This window comes from Olea europaea, unplaced genomic scaffold (assembly GCF_002742605.1).
Source record: "Olea europaea var. sylvestris unplaced genomic scaffold, O_europaea_v1 scaffold2517, whole genome shotgun sequence".
NCBI classification, from domain to species: Eukaryota; Viridiplantae; Streptophyta; class Magnoliopsida; order Lamiales; family Oleaceae; genus Olea; species Olea europaea.
Window position 1 is genome coordinate 31,369 of NW_019243419.1, and position 19,185 is coordinate 50,553.

Here is a 19,185-nt window from a genome sequence, read left to right on the forward strand (position 1 = left end):
TGGGCCCCTCAAGTTATATGGACAAGCCCCTCTATTGACAAAGATATGCTGCAAGGATCGGGGCTTTAGTTTCAAAACATTTAGTTTGTATTTGATTACGAGTATGGAATTTGCATAAAAAAAAAAATAAAATTAAGCAAATCAATTACCTAAAACTTATTTGTATAGAAATTATTAATAAAATATGCTAGATTGATTTAGCTATCAATCTGAAAAATATTATATTTGTCCATTTTTATTAGTAGGTAGATGAAAGATAGTAAATAAATGAGAGAGAGTGAGTGAGAGTAAATTGTCGGGAAAATAAAAATCATTCCTCCAAAACAAAATATTTTTCTTGATTTTTAGAAAAATATAATTACATGATCAAAAGTTGAAAAATATTTTTCAGAGAAAACTTTTTCAAAAGTAGGAATTTGAGTGGAAAATGACTTTTTATATGAAAAAAAGAAAGCCAATCAAACACACTCTCAACATCTATTTGATGTAGAATTTTTTGAAAATGATTGTGTGAATTTATTTATTATTATTATTATTTTTTATTTTGGCAAATGCATGGTTAAAAAGTTTTAAAAAATTATATATTTATTGTATAAAATTATTTTATTGGAAGAATACATGATTTAAAATAGGTTTAAAAAAAGAGGGAAAAATTCCGTAGCTTATACAACATTATTACAACTGTGACCTCGTTTAAACTAGCGACACGCTTTTTGTTCCCTAAAAGGCTCTCCCGAGGCGCGCTTTCGGATCACGGACTCACAGCGTGATCTCTCTCCACTGTCGCGCAAATCAGCTAACAGAAGAAAAAGGGTCACCGTTTGGCGAAACCATCGGAGATATTAACCGGTACATCTGATGAATCCGTGTTTATTGAAAGCCTAAAACTTCTCAGACTTCTCTTTCTATCTTCAATTTTGAATCATCAAATTGACAAATTAACCGAACGAAGAATTTGATTGCTTGATCTCTGAGTGTTATCCATTTAAATGGCTTCGAATTTGAATTCGAGTCCGGGTCTGAATGCGGACAATGCAAGGCCAATGTTGCTTCCGGAGATTGGACCCGATGGAGTCCCCCGAGAATCTCCTGTTATCGCCTACACGGAAAAGGTCTTCTTAGAATATAAGCACAGACACCACATGTGCAATGATTAATTAGTTTTGTAATATGTGTTGTTGCATTGATTTGCAGATAATAGAAGCAGAGCAACTTCAATTGAGAAAGTAAGTTATTTTTTTTTTTCCTGTCTTAACTGGGGTTCTGTTTTTGAATCATGTACATTAACGATAAATTTCTTTTACCAGTAAAATTTTGGTACATTGTTGCCTTTTATCCTTCCTTTTTACTTCAAAGTTGTTGCCTTTATCTCAACTCTGCAAACAAAATGCACTTGATGCGTGCACTTAACTTCAAAAACTGATATGCAGGATATGTTGGGTTGCTTTGATTTTCTGATAATTTTCGGAGTTCAATGAATTCCCTAATAACTTTTTGAGCTGATTTGAAATTTAGAGTAGAAGAAACCTGATGGCCAAAACTTGTGTTTTCTCGGTGGGGGGTGGGGGAATATTGTTTAGTATCTTTTGAATTTAAAAAATACCAAAAGTAGAGGGAGAGAAATACTGGAGACTAGGAGAGGAAAGATAAAGGGAGGTGTGCGCATTATAGAGAGGGAGATACCGAAGAAACCAGGATATATGAGTATATATGTATTATATTGCATTTTTATTCCAATGGCACATTTAATTGCTTTTCTTATTGAAAAATTAAAGCAGTTCTCTGTTTGAACTTAATGAAAATTACTGTCTTTGGAACTTCTTGCTTATAGTAAGAGATAATTACCTACATGATGGATTAATAAGAAATTTAGTTTTATCTGAAGTTGTAGCCCCAAAACAAGGTTGCAAGAAATAGATTCAATCATGAATCCACATGCTAGTTGATGTGCTGCTAGACTGTATTCATTTCATTTGTGGAGGTTCTAACTCTTTTATTAAAATAGTAATTTATTGAATAAGAAAAGGGAAAAACTCATACTTGGAAGATACAAGATAATGATTTCCAGTTATACAATTCAGTTTAAAATCTAATCTGTAATCTGTACAAGTCTGATGCACGAAACATCCTAATATTATTAGCAGTTTTTAGATGAAGAAAGTCAATTTTTCGGGTCCCGTCATCCCATGTAACCCTCACGGAAAGTGGAAACCTTCACTTCTGTTTCCATTACGAGATATGGCGTTGGATTTTCCTTCTCCAGCTCCATTCTGTACCATTGTATTGTCTGAATTCCCCCAATCCTCATACTTTGAGGCATAAGACGCAGTTGGATAACATTCTCGAACTGCCAGTATTTGAATAGCTCCCCTAAATTGCACATTCCGTTTATAGTGTCAACTGCATAAGAATATTTGCTATATAATTGTTGGATATTTAGAAATTGTTATTACTTATCTTTAGATGTTAGTTTTTCTAGTTTGATGATATTCATAAAATCTCTGGTACACCTGCTTAGATATATTGAAGAAAATTATTCCAAGATTCGTGATGTTGAGCGAGAATTGGGAAGTCTTACAATGGAGATGAAGCTTACTGCTGGACCAAAGAAAGCTGGTATGTGCTTCGGTATTCCTACTTCCTCTAACAATATTCATCTTTGTTGAGTTCAACTGAGAGATCATTGCTGCTTGTGTTCAATATCAGCTCTTGAACACATGCGAAAGAAAATAGAATTGTCAACTGAGAGAATTCGGGCTGCCAAACTGAATGAGGAACAAGCACGACAGGTCAGTCTTTTTTGATAAATAGCATATCTTGTATCGTTGTCATATATATACAGTACTTAGGGATGCTACCCTTTTTCATTTCAGAAATCAACTTATTGCTAATTCAAGGTACATCCATGAATGAATAAAATGTTATATTGTCGTTAGTGAAAATATAGAAGAACTGGACTTGGGTTGTTGGAAGGGTGGGATCCACCCACACAAGTATAGTGCATAAATTATACAGAGTATAAAACCATGCTATTTCAAGGATATCCTTGTTTATTCTGTTTTATGTACATTTTTAGGAAAATACAAGGATAAATGAAAAGCTCAGAATAAGATATTGGAATGTTTAAGGTATATTGCTTTACCTGACACACCAAGAAACTGTTTTATTGTGTTCATTATAGGTGTTAGCTCGTCACTTGCCGCATACAAAATGACTAGTCAGTTCTTTATAATTTAAAGTGTATTCAGGTTAGTCTAAATAATTTTAACTTAATTGAATTTGAAAATTGGAGCTGAGAGGCGTTCACTTCTTTATGAATAATCAATAGAAAAAGTTCAATGCATATCAGATCAGTGTCACATTTCTCACTCTCACTTAAGCAAAATAAATCTGTAATGAGTTCATTAGATTATCTTATATGAATATTTTGGAGGTTCTTAGTTTGCGTTTTTACCATGTACATCTTTGTTAACTAATGGTATATCATTTTTTATTGTGACATGAATGTCAAAGTTATAATAATTTGTCATTATGTTACTCACATAAAAAGGTTTTGCATTTATATGAAAGAAATTGTTTAGTTTATCTCCTTAATGACCACTTTATCTCCTTTCCTTCTTTACGGGACATGTTCCTAGTTTCCTTGGTTTCTTAATCTCCTGTACTATCATTTATTGTATTTGATTTGTTTCCGATGAATATTGTGCTGGTTACTAGGCCTGGGAAGCAGCAACGAAAGCTGTAAAGGATGAAGAAGCAATTAAACAGAAGCTTTGTGAAGACTTGAATAATCTGGTTGATATCTCGTTTGACTGAGTCTTCATATTGTTCAGTTTATCTTATATTTACTCAAGGTAATTCTCCCTATAGGTTCAGGAAAGTAGCAACGCACAGTATGCTAGACTGGAAGAATTGAAAAGGCGTCTGGAAGCTTTAAACCCGAGCAGATCATCCACCCATGTACCCTCTGTAAGATTTAATTCCCCTTATATCTTCATCTAGGAGACCCGTTATGGGATTTCCATAAATATTTTAAGTGTATTTTCAATTTTCAGTTTAAGCTTCATGGGCTTATATCTCAGCAATTTGGATGTTTATGAGGAAAAAAAAATGCTAATAAGATAGATCCTAACAGTCACTCGCTGTTTCTATACATTGCCGACCTTTTGGGGAAATACAAAACAAAATGTATGCATATTAAACAAGTTTTTTCTTTGGACTATTTTTCCTGTGGTGCACGGTAAGTGATGAAAGTATAGGGAAACTTTCCTTATAAGCTTACATTCCCAAGCCTTACTTTTATGAAATTACACACAAACACACACGCATAAAGTCTTTTAGATTGAATGCATTCTCTGAAATTTAAAACCTAGTATGTGATCAGGCGCAGACACGAACATGATTACTTGTCTCAAGTATGATACACTCACTAAAACATAGGCTCCCTCCACTTCAACTGACCGGTGTACTTCAGGATGATATTTGAACAAGAATTTAAATTCTTTGATGTTGACATGGTAATCCATGGGGGGTAGGAAAAAAAGAAAAGAAAGAAGTGATGAAGTGTATGCTCGGAAGTCATTCCAAATCTTCATAAGATATGTAGTGTAAGGTTTGATCTAAAATGTACCAATGGGGAGAAAACCAATCATTTCTGTTGTATGGGAATTATAGTGTATTGCATTAATCTCGTTATTCATCTTTTTCAAATTAACTTTTGAGGAACTGCTGTATACCCACTTGTCCTTCCATAACCATATGATTTGCATACGTGATTATATGTGTTGATCAGTCAATTTCTTGAGCCTTTGTTTCCCATAATGGATTCCTGTAATGACTCAGCTCCAGAATTCAATGTAGTCGAGAAGATTCTATATCTACTGTCCCACTTTTCTGTAGGAAGGAGATAATATGTGTGCAGTGTCTGAGACAGGAGAATAAAAACTCTGAACTGTAGGGGAAAACTCATCTAAATTCAACCTCTCAAATTTCGAGTTATTGAAGTTTTCATGGATTTAAGTTTGCTGAAGTAATTTATTCAATACCTTCTTATTCCAGCAAGTTTTTTAGAGTTGCCTTGGCATTTAGTAGTTCACATCTCTCATTTCTCCGTTATGGTGAGGGCAATTCTTATCATATTGTTCTTGTGATGACAAATGAAGAACAAGACAATAGTTTATTATTTCAAAGAGAAAAATTTGCACCAGGACGTATTGAAATTACACATAGAGATTTAATTTTTTCTCCAACTCTCGTAATCTAATTAAGGTGTGCCTCACCTCCATTTCGCGTTGTAATGTTTTATGCACTATAGCAATTATCTTGAAGCAGTAGTGTACAATTGCACCTCAGCACCACTGAGCATTTCATTTTACAAGTTTTTGTTGTACGTAGCTGTTTAAGCATTGATGTCATTTTTTGTAGCTAAAATAACTCCATTTACAGAGAAGCAAGTATTTAGAAAGTAAAGTAGATAACTCTTTCACGAACATTATGTCCCCTGAGGAATTCTCAGACTCTGGCTTGAATCTCATGTTTAGGATGGGAATCCAAGGGGTCCGGCACAGCATAGTATAACTCAGGATACTTCCACATTATGTACATCAGAGCCAGCAACTGGACTGGCTATAAATACTTCCACTCGAGGGAATGTTCCCCAAACAAATGGCCAGAGCCAACAGCGTTCTCTTGATGGTGACGGAAGAGGGAAAAAGAAAACTATGAACCCTGGGAGAGGAAGGGGAATAGGAGCAGTACCCGAAGGTAGAGGTTCAGCACCACCAGGTTGGACGGGGGCTGGCTTTGATGTGGATGGTAGATGTTGAGAGTGACAATTTCATACTCTCCTTGCCTGTGGTAACATTCTGGCACTAGAGATTCACTTCTATTCTACCATTATTGATCCTCCACCTAGATTTTACTTTTTATTTGGATTATATCCTCACAACTTATACATTATTGTCAAAAAAAAAAAAAAAAGTGTTATTTTGAGTTTTGGACTAAACTTGTTTCTGGTCGTGTCTATTTCCTACCCAGTTTCTTCCTGTTTATCTTTCCGGAATCGAATACTGCCGGCATTGGATGCTCTCGAGGACATTAAGTAATATTGCACTAAATCAGTAAATGATCTTTTCTCACATTATAGAGTGAAATCTCTGAATTTCCATCTTGATTTACCCACTCTTATTTTTAAGCAGGGACGGATCTAGGGTTGGATTTAAGATCGGGCTAGAAAAATTCAAACCGGGCTAATACAAAAAAAATAATAAAAATAAATAAAAATAAAAATTTACACATAAAAAAACTGTTTTTACAGGGAAAAAAATGAAAAATTCCTTAACAAAAATTTTTTTTTTGGGCCTTGGGGGATGTTTAAATTCAATTTCAGCTCTCGCCAATGCATATATTTCGCTGTACATCAACTTTTGTTATAGAAGGGCGATGCTTCGTTTTTGATTTACGACCTTTTATGGGTATTTTTACCCACAAGTAAAACTGAAAGAAACATAATATTCTGGTGAGGGATTTCATTGGAGGTCATTAAATATACGTATTTGATTCATTTTAGTCACGCAACTTTAATATGTTTTAATTTTTAGTCTTCAAACTTTAGTTTGCTCTAATGGGCCATCTTATCTATAATCATTGCCAGGACTGATGAAGTTCGAACCTTTGTCAACGTAATTTTGTTGGCTTTCGTAATTATAAGATATACAATAGTCAGATTTAAAAAATTAAAATATTTGTGTAATTAATTTGTGACAAATTGAAATTGAATGATCCGTATAAAAACAAATTTATAATGAGTCTGTTTGGAAGTGATTTTGAGAATTGATTTTTTGACCGTTAGAAGAAAAGTGGGATCCACCTGTAAGAGAAAAATTTAAATATGACGGTTGAAATAGTGAAATAACGGTCAAAAAATCAATTTTTTGGGTGAAAAAATCGGGCCCAAACATGCCCAATATTGGCAAATTACTTCAAAATTCAAATTGACCATCATTTTTCAAACATAAATAGATTGGAGGGAATCTAACATTTTTCTTTTCTTTTCTTTTGCCATGCAAGACCCGCACGAACCCTACCACACCCCTAGCCCCCAACAAAGACGAAAAATAGTTATGATAAGAAAATTGAAAAAATCATCCAATTTGATGAAATGTCCGGGTCTCACGGTAATTATATGCACCCTACTCTATTGAAATAGGACTAGCATAGAGCTCCGTGAAATTTGGACCTTCTGATTTGTAAAAAATACCTTCTTGATATAATTCCGGGTGGTCATCATATCATATTTATAGGCCAAAGAAGACCTTGGTCCACTCTATTTTTGTATAATATATCTTTTACTATTTAAAATAGACCTTGAAACAATAAAAATCCTTGCATTCGACATGGCTACGAGGATTATAAATATTACTTGATTGGCAGGTGGAAATTTTGTTGAAAGTCAAATACAAAAAAAATAATATTTTTTCGTCACACAACGTTTAAATGATTATATAAGGTTCTTCAACCTAGTATCACAACAAAAAGAAGTTGTAAGAACATCTCTAAGAGACTGTTAAATTAGCGTTTTAATTTAAAGATCGAAAAATGCATTCAAAGTATTTCAATTTTCAATGTAAGAAAATAATGAAATAATTTAGAGAAAAGTTAGTTAAAATAAAAAATTGAGGAAAATAATAAATATTTTGTGGGAGTAATAAAATTAAGTTTTAAATATAAATAGTTTGTTGGAGTACTTCAAATTTCCATAAATTGAAGAGGATAACACATGAATTCAAGTTATTTGCCTACCATGTCATAAAGAATCAAAGAGTTGATATGTATTGTTCCTAATTTGTTGTTTCCCAATACAAGTTTGACACTTCGATCTATCACGTTTTCTTATCGTACTGGGAAAATGTAAAAATATTTTTTTAACACATCAACACATTACATTTGACATCGTTTCATTTACTAAAATGTTAATGTGTCAAAAATGTATAATAAATAAAGTTAAGAGGACAATAACTTCGAGATAGCAAATTTGAACTCAAATTTTTTTTCTTGAGCATAAATTATGTATGTGTGTGCAATCATTCTAATGGACAGCATGAAGTTTCTCTTTTATTTTGGAAAGGAAATTAATTTCTTTCTTTATATTCTTTCATGTTATACGTCTTTATATAATCTCCAAATCAAAGAACATGTGAAAAATAAAAAGATAAAAATCATAGGCCACCTGCCGAGGAGCACATTGCAATCATAAATGTATGTGTGTGTATGTATAAGTATTCAAAATATAAAAATTATAAAAAGGATAATTAGTATAGAATTTCAAAATGTTGATGTGGTCCCTTTGGAATTGTAGCTAAGATGCATTTGGACAAACGCCCCCCATACCCCGCAGAAAAGGACCAGAGAGAGCGTTCAACTGAGATTTCGATGCATTAGGTGCATGTCTTTGGTTGCATCCGCCTCTAATTTATTATCTTTATTAGTACTCTCACAGATACAAACACTATTATTGTGAAGGTATAGAGACGAGACTTGAGCATGAGACACATAGAAATAGAGACGAGACTTGAACTCGCTATATTTGAATGTTCTTATAAACACATACTTTTTTATAGTTTTGTCTTTTACATTTAATACATTTGGCTGCTTATGAATATAAGTTTTTCTTTAATATAACATTAAAATAAGTAATTAATCAACTCTGACCAATATATGCATGCTCAAAAAGTAAATCACTTTTTCTATTTGTTGTAAATTTACTTTTAAGTAGGTTCTTTAAGTTTAGCCTATCATTAATTTATTTTAAGGGGAGCAAATGCTTTATTTTAAGGTATACGTTTGGATGAAGAAATATTAAGTCAAATGTTAGGGTCGTAAAGATAGAATTGAATTGCTTAGAAAAGGAATTTCAGGAAATTGAATTGCCTAGAAATTGTTTTCCTGAGAATTGTAAATTATTGTATTTGATTAATTTTTCACGTAGAAAATGTTGAAATAAAAATATTTTTTGGTGTTCATTTGACTTTTTTTCAATTAAAGTGATAAAATTTACTGGTATTGATGATGAAATTTGTTTTCATTGCAAAAAATAAAATAAAATAATAATAATAAATAAAAAAATTAAGAAAATCATCTATCTTTTGATATTCGTTTGGCTTTATTTTATTTGAAAACTGTCAATTAAAGGGAAATATTTTTTTACAGTAACTCTTAAAATTTGTTTTTATTGCCACCAAAAAAAAAAAAAAAAATTGAAAGAAAAAATGTCGCTACAATAACCGACAATTGGAATTCTCACCATATTTCAATTCAAGGAAAAGGTGGAAATTGGCTTATGTGGCAAGATAGTTGGAAAACCAATTTGAGGGGAAAAAAATGCTATTAAACAAGGTAAAATCGGAATATGGAATTCCAATTCCATTTTTCATGGAATTTTTAGTAAAAGATAGTGAATTTTAAAAATAATAATAATAATAATGTAAAAGACAGTGTTTAATTTAATTAGACTGTAATATGGAATAAGTCATTTGTACAACATGCTTGACAATGATGTAGGTGTTAAAAAAAGTTGATGGAAAAGATAAAGTATTTTTCAAACTGTCCAATGATAACCTGCCACGTAAAATGTTGTCAAACTTGTTGTAAAAATCATTGTACAACAAGTATGATTCTTTTTTTTTTTTTTTTTTTTTTTTTTCCATGATGTATGGCCCTCTCACTCATATGGGCCCCTCACATTGTGAGAGGGTGTATGGGTATAAGTGCTGTACACGCAGCACAACTGTATCTCCAAGCACCTAATCTTAGGCTAGGGCAACTGCAATGCTAACACCCTTGCACCATTTTTTGGTGCAAAGTTGCTCCAATGGAACACCAAATTTTGCACCATTTTGGTGCAAAATGATGAAAAGTGAATAGTGTTATTACACCATTTTTTGCACCAAATGGTTCAATGTCCGTTTTGCCCTTATTTTTCATTTTTCAAAGATAATGATTAAGGGCATTTATGTCATTTTCGTTTTATGATGATGATGATGATGATGATAATAATAATAATAATAAATTACACTATTAATTAACAGTTTCGATTTTCGAATGCACAAATATCTTTTAAAATCTCTAACAATGAACCTATGTCAAGCTAAGATGTCGAGTCATTTAATCGTTTTCTATAAATATAAAGGTAGTCGAGAAATCTGTTCATAATTTAAAATAATAATACTCTTAAAGCACCTGAATTTCTTGAGTATGTTGAGACTCGTGTCCTACTTCATTTCAACTAGGTTGATCGATCTCACTATTTTACAAGTTTTTGATTGATTGATGTTCAAAGTTAACTCGAAAACTGTCACGCACAATTTCGGTAAACAACCTAGAACTGGCTTTTGGTGGATTTGTTGACCATGAATTCAAAACAGCAAAGTAGGTTGTATTACAAATTTACAATAGCAGATCCCAAATATATATATATATATATAATTATCATATTTGAAAGCCAGGGAGGAGACGGACTGTTATGGTTGAGAGTTGTATATGTGTGTATATATATATACACAGAGAGAGAGAGAGAGAGAGAGAGTTGGTTCTCTGGTCATGGTCTGATAATGCTTGGGAGTGAGTGAAGAAAGAGAGAGAGTACACACAAACACAAAATACTCATATACCCTTGAAATCTCTTCTCCACAAGTCTAAATGGGAGCCATGGTATTAGGTTTCAGTTTGTAAAGAACCAATAAGTAGTGTAATTTTCATCCATATATATTTTCTTGGAGGAAGCATTTTTAACTCTCTTTTCTTGGCTTCACAGTGAGGAAGTGTATAAGAAGAGAGCTACTTCTGGGTAGCAAATTATGGGCAAAGAGTGGCTGCATTGGGGGGGTGGGGGTGGATCTACCAAGAGAGGAAGAATATCAGATGTAAAAGAAGCATCACCATCTGGTTGCATGTGTGCTGTTTTTCAAATCTTTGATTTACATCACTTTCAGTTTCCTTTGCACCACCACCATTCCTCTCATTTCCACAACCATTCTTTACTTCAAGAAGAAGACACTACTGTACTCAAGGGTCTCATTTTTCACACAAGATATGTTTAATTTTCTGTCTGTATTTTTGTAGATTTTGGGTTCAAATTTTGGTTTAATGCAGGAGTGGAAGCGCCAAGGAACAGCTTGGAGTTAGAGGACCGTCCCAGGGATGTTGCAGCTTCAATCTCATTGGCCATGAAAGAAGATGAAATCCCTGTTAGTACTATAGTTTTCTTTTTCCAATGTATGTTTGAAAAGTGAGTAATAATGATAATAATTTATTAATTTTGATTTGGGATTTCGATAATATTCCAGATGGGAATTCGAATCAAAACAGGTCGTGAAAATAAATCACCTAGAGTGTCTACTTCAGATTATATTGCTTCAGAATGCAGTGATTCTCCAGGGACAAAAACTCCAAATTTAGTAGCAAGACTTATGGGTCTTGATCTCCTTCCTGAATCCACCTCTCCTTCATTATCATCAAATTCCAGAACCGTAAAAAAATCCCAGTTTCATCCTCGAGAACATTTAAATTCCGGTGTTCGTTCCTTACCGGAGACACCAAGAATTTCATCAGCCAGAAGGTCAGATGTTGAGCACAGGTTGTCCCTTCAAATTGACAAAGAGAATTTCTGTGAAAAAATTGAATTCAAGAAAATGGGTACAAGGAGAGAATTCAAGAAAGCGGATGAAAATACAAATCAAGGCCAATATGCGAAGCAGATGGTGAAGCAAATTAAAGAAAATATCAGCAGAAAAGTTGGTATTGATATTACTAACACAATCAGAAACAGTGAGATAAGACGCGATGAACATCTTGTTCTACTGAAGCCCAGAAATTCATCCAGGATTTTAACAGGACTTGACGACGAATCCAGGCCTTGGAAAGGTTCAAATCCATCCAGGATTTCAACAGGTGAATCCACTCCTGTAAAACAACCAAATCCATTGAAGATTTTAACAGGATTCGACAATGAATCCAGGCCCGGAAAACAACCAAAGCCATCTTTTTCACCAGGGCTCCGGTTCTTGGAGTCTAAGAACAAACCCGTCGAAAACTCAGTCCAAAAATGCAGGAAAGTTGCAAGTGACAAATACTATTCATCTACCAAGAAACCTCCACAAGCATCTGATGCTATCAGGAACAAGAAAGAGGAACCATTCATTCGTTCAGCAAAACCAAATCTTTCAGACAAGAAGAACAAGAAAAATACTCCTTTGTCAAATGAATTTTCCAATAGCAAGACAGACCCTTCACGTCCAACTCCAAGCCTCCCAAATGTAAAACTGAAAAAGTTTGATGACGGAAGCTGCAATTTTACGGTACTGATATAATTTAGTTCTATTTTTGGGTCCTACAACTTGTAATTGTTTATCTTATAATTTTTTAATGAAAATCCAGTCGCAGGTATCAGATGCTCTTTCATCGAAAAAGAGAACACAGTTATCTAGTTGTTCGAGCCCATCGTACAATCAAGAAACATTCAACCAAGAAAACATCAAACCAGACAAACGTAACGGTGCTCCTACCTCCGGTAATCGAGATTCCAATCAGTACATTCAAAAAATCCTTAAACGTACTGGGATTATAGACAATGGTACCCCAGTGTCGTTGGCTAAATGGTACTCCCCTTCACACCCTCTTGATCCATCAATTTTCCACCACCTCGAGCTTCTCCACCCCGCCACCACCGCCGACACAGTAATTTTCACTACTAAACAGTCCAAATTCTTAAACCAAAGATGCAACAGAAAGCTCATTTTCCAGCTAGTAAATGAACTATTGGTGGAAATACTTAAACCTCGTACTACCCGGAATTGCAGACCTTCTGGATCGGATTTGATTGACAAATTAGACAAGAAACTACAGAGTTTTCCCTCAGCAAATTGCCAAGTTCTTGAAGACATTGATGCATTGATAGATATAGATTTGTTCAAGTCGTCATCATCAAATGGATTCTATGAAGAAGAAGAAGGTGACACTGTAGTATCAGAGATTGAGCGTAGGATTCTGGATTCCATAGTGCGTGAAACTGTAACGGTGCTGTTCGATACGATGCGGTCCGCACAGTGTAAGAACATGTTCTGATAGATGTCACATGGTCTATCACGTGATGAGATGCTATTTGTTGGATTTGGGACCCACGTTGTAGAGCTCAGATTTGAATAAAGTCAAAAGAGAGTGGGATTAGAGGCGTACACGTGGGCAATAAGAGAAATCAAACTTTTTGTTATTACATTTTCGACTCAACAAAATGAGCAATCTTTTCATTTTTCCAAATTTATATGCTATTTCGTGTGATGATGATGATGATTGATGTGGGAAAATATATTCAACTATTTCATTTAAATGTTTACATTATTAACTTATTAAGAATGGGACCAAACTTCACATTGACTTCATCTTTTTATTGATCGAGCCACGAAAAGCATCATGATGGAGTAGAAGTAGATCCTTCCCCTACCAGAATGAATAATATTGAAAATTAAACTCGCGTCTCTATCATATTACTGTATTAAATCAAAAACATCTTATGTTAAAAGAATTGGATAGGATTGATTGAAAACTTTGAGAATCAGTCCAAAATCTCATATGATTAATTGATTATATGCAAACAGATTGAAATTTTAAATGTCATCAAAATAATTGGAAAATTGATGGGTTAATAAAACCATTCGATTTATTTGAAAGTTAAGTCGTTTTGAACCTTTAACTTTTGAATACTTACTATTTTTGGAATTAACTCTCAAAATGATTTTTGAAACATTGAAAATTTCATGACAAGATTTATGAGCTCCTCTTCTAACTTGTGAATTCAAAATGTAGGGCCCGATGGATTTTGAAAAGACGAAGCTACCTTAATATTTGTTTGAAAATTAATTTTTAAAAGAGTTTTCTATTCCAGAAACATTTTTAAAGGAAATTACATTGGACAGTTTTTCTAAAAGTTCTTTTAATTAGAAGAAGTATTTTCACAAAATTAGTCAAATAGGTCCAAAAAAGCTTTTGATCTCAAAAGCTTCTTTTACCTTTTTAAAAGCCATGCCAAACAAGCCCATAACTTTAGTTCTAATTGTTATAATTAACAATGGCTCATTTGATCTTTCAATTGAGACCTCTAAAAGCAACATGTGCATGATTGGGAAAGCTTAATTTTTTTAATTGCTTATAAATTGTGGATTTCACACTTTGTGGACTTACAAGAACTTCCATAAGCTACTCCCAAGCATGCTCTATAAATTGTAGATCTTATAAAATATATTATTAGCTTTTAAAAAAGCTTTGCCAAATACGAACTTATAAAAATAATTAAAGTACATCTCTTTCTATATATAAGGATTTGATTACTAATTTATGAAAATGTGAGCCTGGAAAAGATAGAAGCTCTGGACCACTTTGCATCTTGAGCAATGCCTTGAGTATAAGGCAATTATCATACAGGGGTCTGTAAGACCCCTTCACTGTAGATGGTAGTTAGGTTGGTCCTACCGACCTGCATAAAAAAATAAAAAATAAAATTGCAGGCCCCGCCCCCTTGTGTGTGTTCTGGCAAAAGCTCACAAGCCTCTGCCTGTACGTGAATCACGGCTCTTACATCTTTATGTTTTTCCTTCGCTTTTCTCTTTCCAGATTAAGGACTGCAAAGGACATTTATTTGAATAAAGAATTTTTCTTAACTTGAATGAAAGGCAAAATTATATAATGTGCAAGTGTGATAAGAAAATAGTGATATTATATAATGATGTTAATGTGGTAAAAGAAATGACAATAGGATCCAAATCAAGGAAACTATATCATAAATCAATTCAATCTGTGTTCAATGAATAAATGGAAGGGATAAAAATTTTCATAGCATTCAAATGAATACTAGAGAACCAAAATCGCTTTTCAAAGTGTCTTATTTAATTTATTCATGACAAGGTTCTCATCCACATAAGCAACAATGAACATCATTAAACACGTCAACAAAATTGTTAAATTTATTACCATATAGGTAAATATAACTTAACTGAAACAATTTTGTAAGCTTAGTGACAATCGATGTGAAAAATGTTTGGAGACTAGAGCGACACGTTATGAAAGTTAGCGACAATTTTAACCCCAAAATTTTATTCAATACTCTGTTATTTTGGCCAACCTTAGTGAGTTAATAAATAACTAATAGAATGCTTTATGCTTAGAGCATCTCCACTACTTGAGAGAAGGATCTTTTAAATATTATTTGTATGATTGACCTTATTTAAAGGGATCAAAATGGAATAGTGCAACACTAATCAGCTAATTCTTGAAAGAAAAATTCTGTTATGAGAAAATAAACAAGAATATAGTTTTTACTATTTCGAAAAAATAAAAAAATATATAATCCTAACTCTTTAGTAATTAACAATTCCTTAAACGGTGGAATTTGCACAAAACCATGTAATCTCATTCAATTTAGAATGGTTTCTCAAAAGCACAAATCCCACTCTTTATGGGTTGCATCAAAACCCCCATTGAAAACATTGAATATGGTTCATTATTACATTCGCAAAGTCGTGAGAGAACTTGAAACATTTTATTTGAATTTGCATGCAAATTCAGAAAAGAGGGAAAGATAGTGAATTTGAAACAGGAATAAGACACGCAAGACACTATTATATATACAAGGCTCCCGCATAGTAAGGTGTCAGTCAGAGGGGAAGAATAACCAGAATTAAGAATAATTCTGAATAAAAATATCAAGATTTTCAGAGGGGGTAGGGTAGAGTGGTGGTGGGCGTGGGGTTCTCTGGGCCAAGAAGAAGATAAGGTTAATGGGGTCTAAGTATTATTATCTCGAGTACCAGTAATGCCATGACCTTTGAGGGTTGTTAAACAGTTTCAGTCCTAACCAGACAAGACACTGAATTTTGCAAACTGTACTGACCTGAATACATAAAATCTGCATACTATTACGAGTTTGATATATCAATTAAGACTGAACAATATAGTGCTCAAAATTTTAAATTATTCTTTATATTTTAACATCGTCTAGTGTTACACTGTCTATATATGCTATATTTATGAATTTCCATTTTCAAGAAAGTCACTTTTAGTAGTTTTATGCTAACTCGATCTTCATCATTTTTCTTTTCTATTTTCTAGTACGAAGAGTTCTCATTTGTATTAGCTAGCCATTTATGCTATCAAATATGCACAATAGTTACTGAAGTATACTAGCTATACGTGAAGGATATTGTGCTTAGTAGTCAATTTGATTTGTGAATTGTTATTGCTCATGTGAAGCTTATGTACTCCTTTAACGTCAGAATGTTTGACCGTGTTTAAAAATATATATATTTTTTTTACATTGAGAAAAAATGGAAAATGCATCTTCACTTGTATCATGAAACTTATATATTACTCCAAAGTTATGGGTCATAATTATTACGGAGAGCCTGCATGGTCCAATGATCTTTTATATATTTTTCCAGTTGTAATTTTGTAAGTGGGAAACTAAACATTATGCAAGTTGTAACCTATAAATTGAATTGAAGATAATTTTTTGGGGTTAGCTTATGGGATTGCAATTCTTTGTCTCGGTCATTGCAGCACATGTGCTGTTGATAGTCACTTTTCTTCGACGAATGGACAAGTTGTTTAGGATTTCAAACTCAATGATAATAATTAAACAACATTAAGCACGATAATTTACATAGGAGAATTGCACAGCATTCAGAAGAAAATACACATGCAAAATTTCAACTGGGGCACATGGTATAATAATACTTGACCCAATACTTGAAAAGGATAACTAAGTGGTCCGTTTGACAAGTTGATAGTACAACTCCTTTGGGAAACAATGATTTCTGAGCAATTATTTGTGCATTAAGGTTTTTGAATAAGTTTGGTGAAAAATATAATGGAAATTTCAACCGGGAATAGTTAATATAATATGATACCAATTTCAGATATTAAATCAGTCAAGACTGTTCAAAATTCAAAATTCAAAAAAAAAAAAAAAAAAAAAATATCTAATATATTTATTTACTGCCTTGCTTGGTTCCATTCAATCCAATCCGGCAAACGAAACATATTGCTTGAAATAATGCTATTTCAAATAAGAGATGTTAGGCGGCCGCAGGCGTCCCCTCCAATAGGAGACGCCCTGTTCAATTCCCTGTCAATAAACCTTGTTTGAGTGGTTTATTCCATTTCAAATAGTAGAGTGCTTACTTGTAGCCATATCTTTTACTGAAAATGGAAAGGCCGTTCAAAAAACGTATTCTTCCAAAATGAAGGCAAATTCAGAATGGAGAGAATATATGCTAATTCCTTTAATCTCAGTTTTACAGAAAGGGAATAGGGGAATATTACACAGGAATGCTATGACAATATATTGCAATAAATGATGTCGTACCAACATGAGAAATCATAATGAAAAGGGACAGGACCATTTATACAGCTACGAAGTATGGAGCCTCTTATTAGAGCGGCATCTTCGTGTATCGTGTTAGATACCGACATTAATACTTTATGATGTGGATTTGTTAATCGTGTTTTAAGTTTTATGTAACTTTGTGACAATCGATGAATACTTTACAAATACTTCTCGAGAAAAGTATAAAAATAAATATAAGAAATGTTGACCCCGGAAATTGGTCCTTTCACGTGGCGAATTGGAAGCTACTCCACGTATTCCTCTCTGCACACAATCAGCGAATAATCAGGCGCACACGGCCGGAACCAGCTGGGGTGGTGGTGGCCGTATACACTCCGACAGTCAAGTCAGGTTTAGGTGATCGGAACAGTACCCAGGCGGCTATGCAAATCAACAATAAAAGGGGGAGGAGAAAATATATAAACTTGCTATGGAGTGCTATGTATTAAGAGTTTCATTACATTTGCCTCTTGCCAAACCTTGGGTATTTATAGGTGGTATGAATCGTTGGATGTGGAACGTGTATATACATCTGACGGTATGAAGTGTCTGCTCATAGGCGTTAATTAGCCGCGTTCGTAGAGTGGGCGGACAGTTTGTTTCTTCTGAGTTGAATTGACATAAAGTTGATAAGTCACATCAACTTGCCTCATGGAGACGTCAAATCAATTTAAGGTTTAGGTGCAGGACAAATCTCAAATTGACGACGGATCTTCTAACCGGGGTCCATTTGATCTCGACCTCGGAGGTGAGATGCTTCAGCAGATTAGTAGTAGGAATCGCTATATCACTTCGGAGACACTTCGGAAGGATCGTTTCCAGGTCGGAATATGTGGTGCTGCGCGAGGTCAACAAGATGACACTTCGGTATCCGAGGCGTGTAAAATCAGAGCGTAACAAGAAATATGCATCTAAAATCTTAAAATAATTTAAATCAATGTACCCCGAATATCTTATTTTTTTGATAAAATAAAAAATAAAATCATGTTTTAGTGTGTACACGATGTATCGCGGTGTCATGCGCTCGTGTACTTGTACTTTTTGGACATCATCTTTCAAAGTAAATACTAAAAGAATTCTTTTTTCCCTGAAGGAAAATATAAATTACTTAGCCCTTTTTGGGTTTCATTAAAATGAGATTTGATTTTTAGAGAACGTGAGGTTAAAAAATAAGGAAATTTTTTTAATTTACGTGTAACATTATTTTATGAGAGAATTTACGATTGAAAATGAGTTTTAGAAAAAATAAATTTTAGAAAATGGAATCCAAATAGGAGCTTAGTTTCATCGTCATCAATATAATTATAATCTACTGGATTATAGAGAATTGATTAAGCACCCACGTGACCTAGCCCGTGGACTATAATTTGTATTGCATAGGGCCTCTATACGAACTCACGTGGCTGAGCTTAAATTCTTTTGAAACAATATTAGAGACACTTTCTCATTTGATTTTTTAACGATATCAGAATACATTTTCACATTTCAAATATATTGTTAATCTTCTATATTTCTCGATATGAGTATCACTCACACTCCCGACCACTTTTTGAGCTATATATTATCTAAAATAATATTGATATACCTAAAATGTTTTATGAAGAAAAAGACGATTTTTTCTACAATTAGTTACGATTTAGTTTGTTCCTTTTAATAATCAAGTAATACTTATAAAATTTCACGTAGACACAATTCTAAATATGCATGTTAGTGAAAATTTAAATTATATATATATATATATATATATATATATA

General features: G+C 33.4%; 2 protein-coding genes across 4 annotated transcripts; both read left to right on the forward strand.

Annotated features, from left to right (window-relative positions):
* The first annotated feature begins 702 nt into the window (after window positions 1–702).
* On the forward strand, window positions 703–6,127 carry LOC111382534. The gene is made up of 7 exons (XM_023006547.1): window positions 703–1,112; window positions 1,195–1,226; window positions 2,519–2,616; window positions 2,707–2,789; window positions 3,718–3,795; window positions 3,871–3,969; window positions 5,541–6,127. The coding sequence occupies exons 1-7, from the start codon at window positions 990–992 to the stop codon at window positions 5,823–5,825; spliced, it is 798 nt and encodes a 265-aa protein (XP_022862315.1). The 5' UTR covers window positions 703–989; the 3' UTR covers window positions 5,826–6,127.
* A 4,382-nt stretch (window positions 6,128–10,509) lies between these two features.
* On the forward strand, window positions 10,510–13,311 carry LOC111382537. 3 transcript variants are annotated; one of them, XM_023006551.1, is made up of 5 exons: window positions 10,510–10,707; window positions 10,811–11,067; window positions 11,149–11,243; window positions 11,343–12,353; window positions 12,433–13,311. In XM_023006551.1, the coding sequence occupies exons 2-5, from the start codon at window positions 10,854–10,856 to the stop codon at window positions 13,117–13,119; spliced, it is 2,007 nt and encodes a 668-aa protein (XP_022862319.1). In that variant the 5' UTR covers window positions 10,510–10,707; window positions 10,811–10,853; the 3' UTR covers window positions 13,120–13,311. The 3 variants fall into 3 exon arrangements, with proteins under 3 accessions (XP_022862319.1, XP_022862318.1, XP_022862320.1); XM_023006550.1 differs by having other exon boundaries at window positions 10,510–11,067; XM_023006552.1 differs by having other exon boundaries at window positions 10,510–11,067; window positions 12,439–13,311.
* The last annotated feature ends 5,874 nt before the right edge of the window (window positions 13,312–19,185 follow it).

What these genes read in the sequence shown, in the direction of transcription:
- LOC111382534 (XM_023006547.1), top strand. Translation starts at nt 990, where the DNA reads ATGGCTTCGAATTTGAATTCGAGTCCGGGTCTGAATGCGGACAATGCA. An exon ending in TTATCGCCTACACGGAAAAG is followed by an intron (nt 1,113 to 1,194) that starts GTCTTCTTAGAA and finishes ATTGATTTGCAG; the next exon opens with ATAATAGAAGCAGAGCAACT. An exon ending in TGCTGGACCAAAGAAAGCTG is followed by an intron (nt 2,617 to 2,706) that starts GTATGTGCTTCG and finishes GTTCAATATCAG; the next exon opens with CTCTTGAACACATGCGAAAG.
- LOC111382537 (XM_023006550.1), top strand. Translation starts at nt 10,854, where the DNA reads ATGGGCAAAGAGTGGCTGCATTGGGGGGGTGGGGGTGGATCTACCAAG. An exon ending in TGAAAGAAGATGAAATCCCT is followed by an intron (nt 11,244 to 11,342) that starts GTTAGTACTATA and finishes ATAATATTCCAG; the next exon opens with ATGGGAATTCGAATCAAAAC. An exon ending in ACGGAAGCTGCAATTTTACG is followed by an intron (nt 12,354 to 12,432) that starts GTACTGATATAA and finishes ATGAAAATCCAG; the next exon opens with TCGCAGGTATCAGATGCTCT.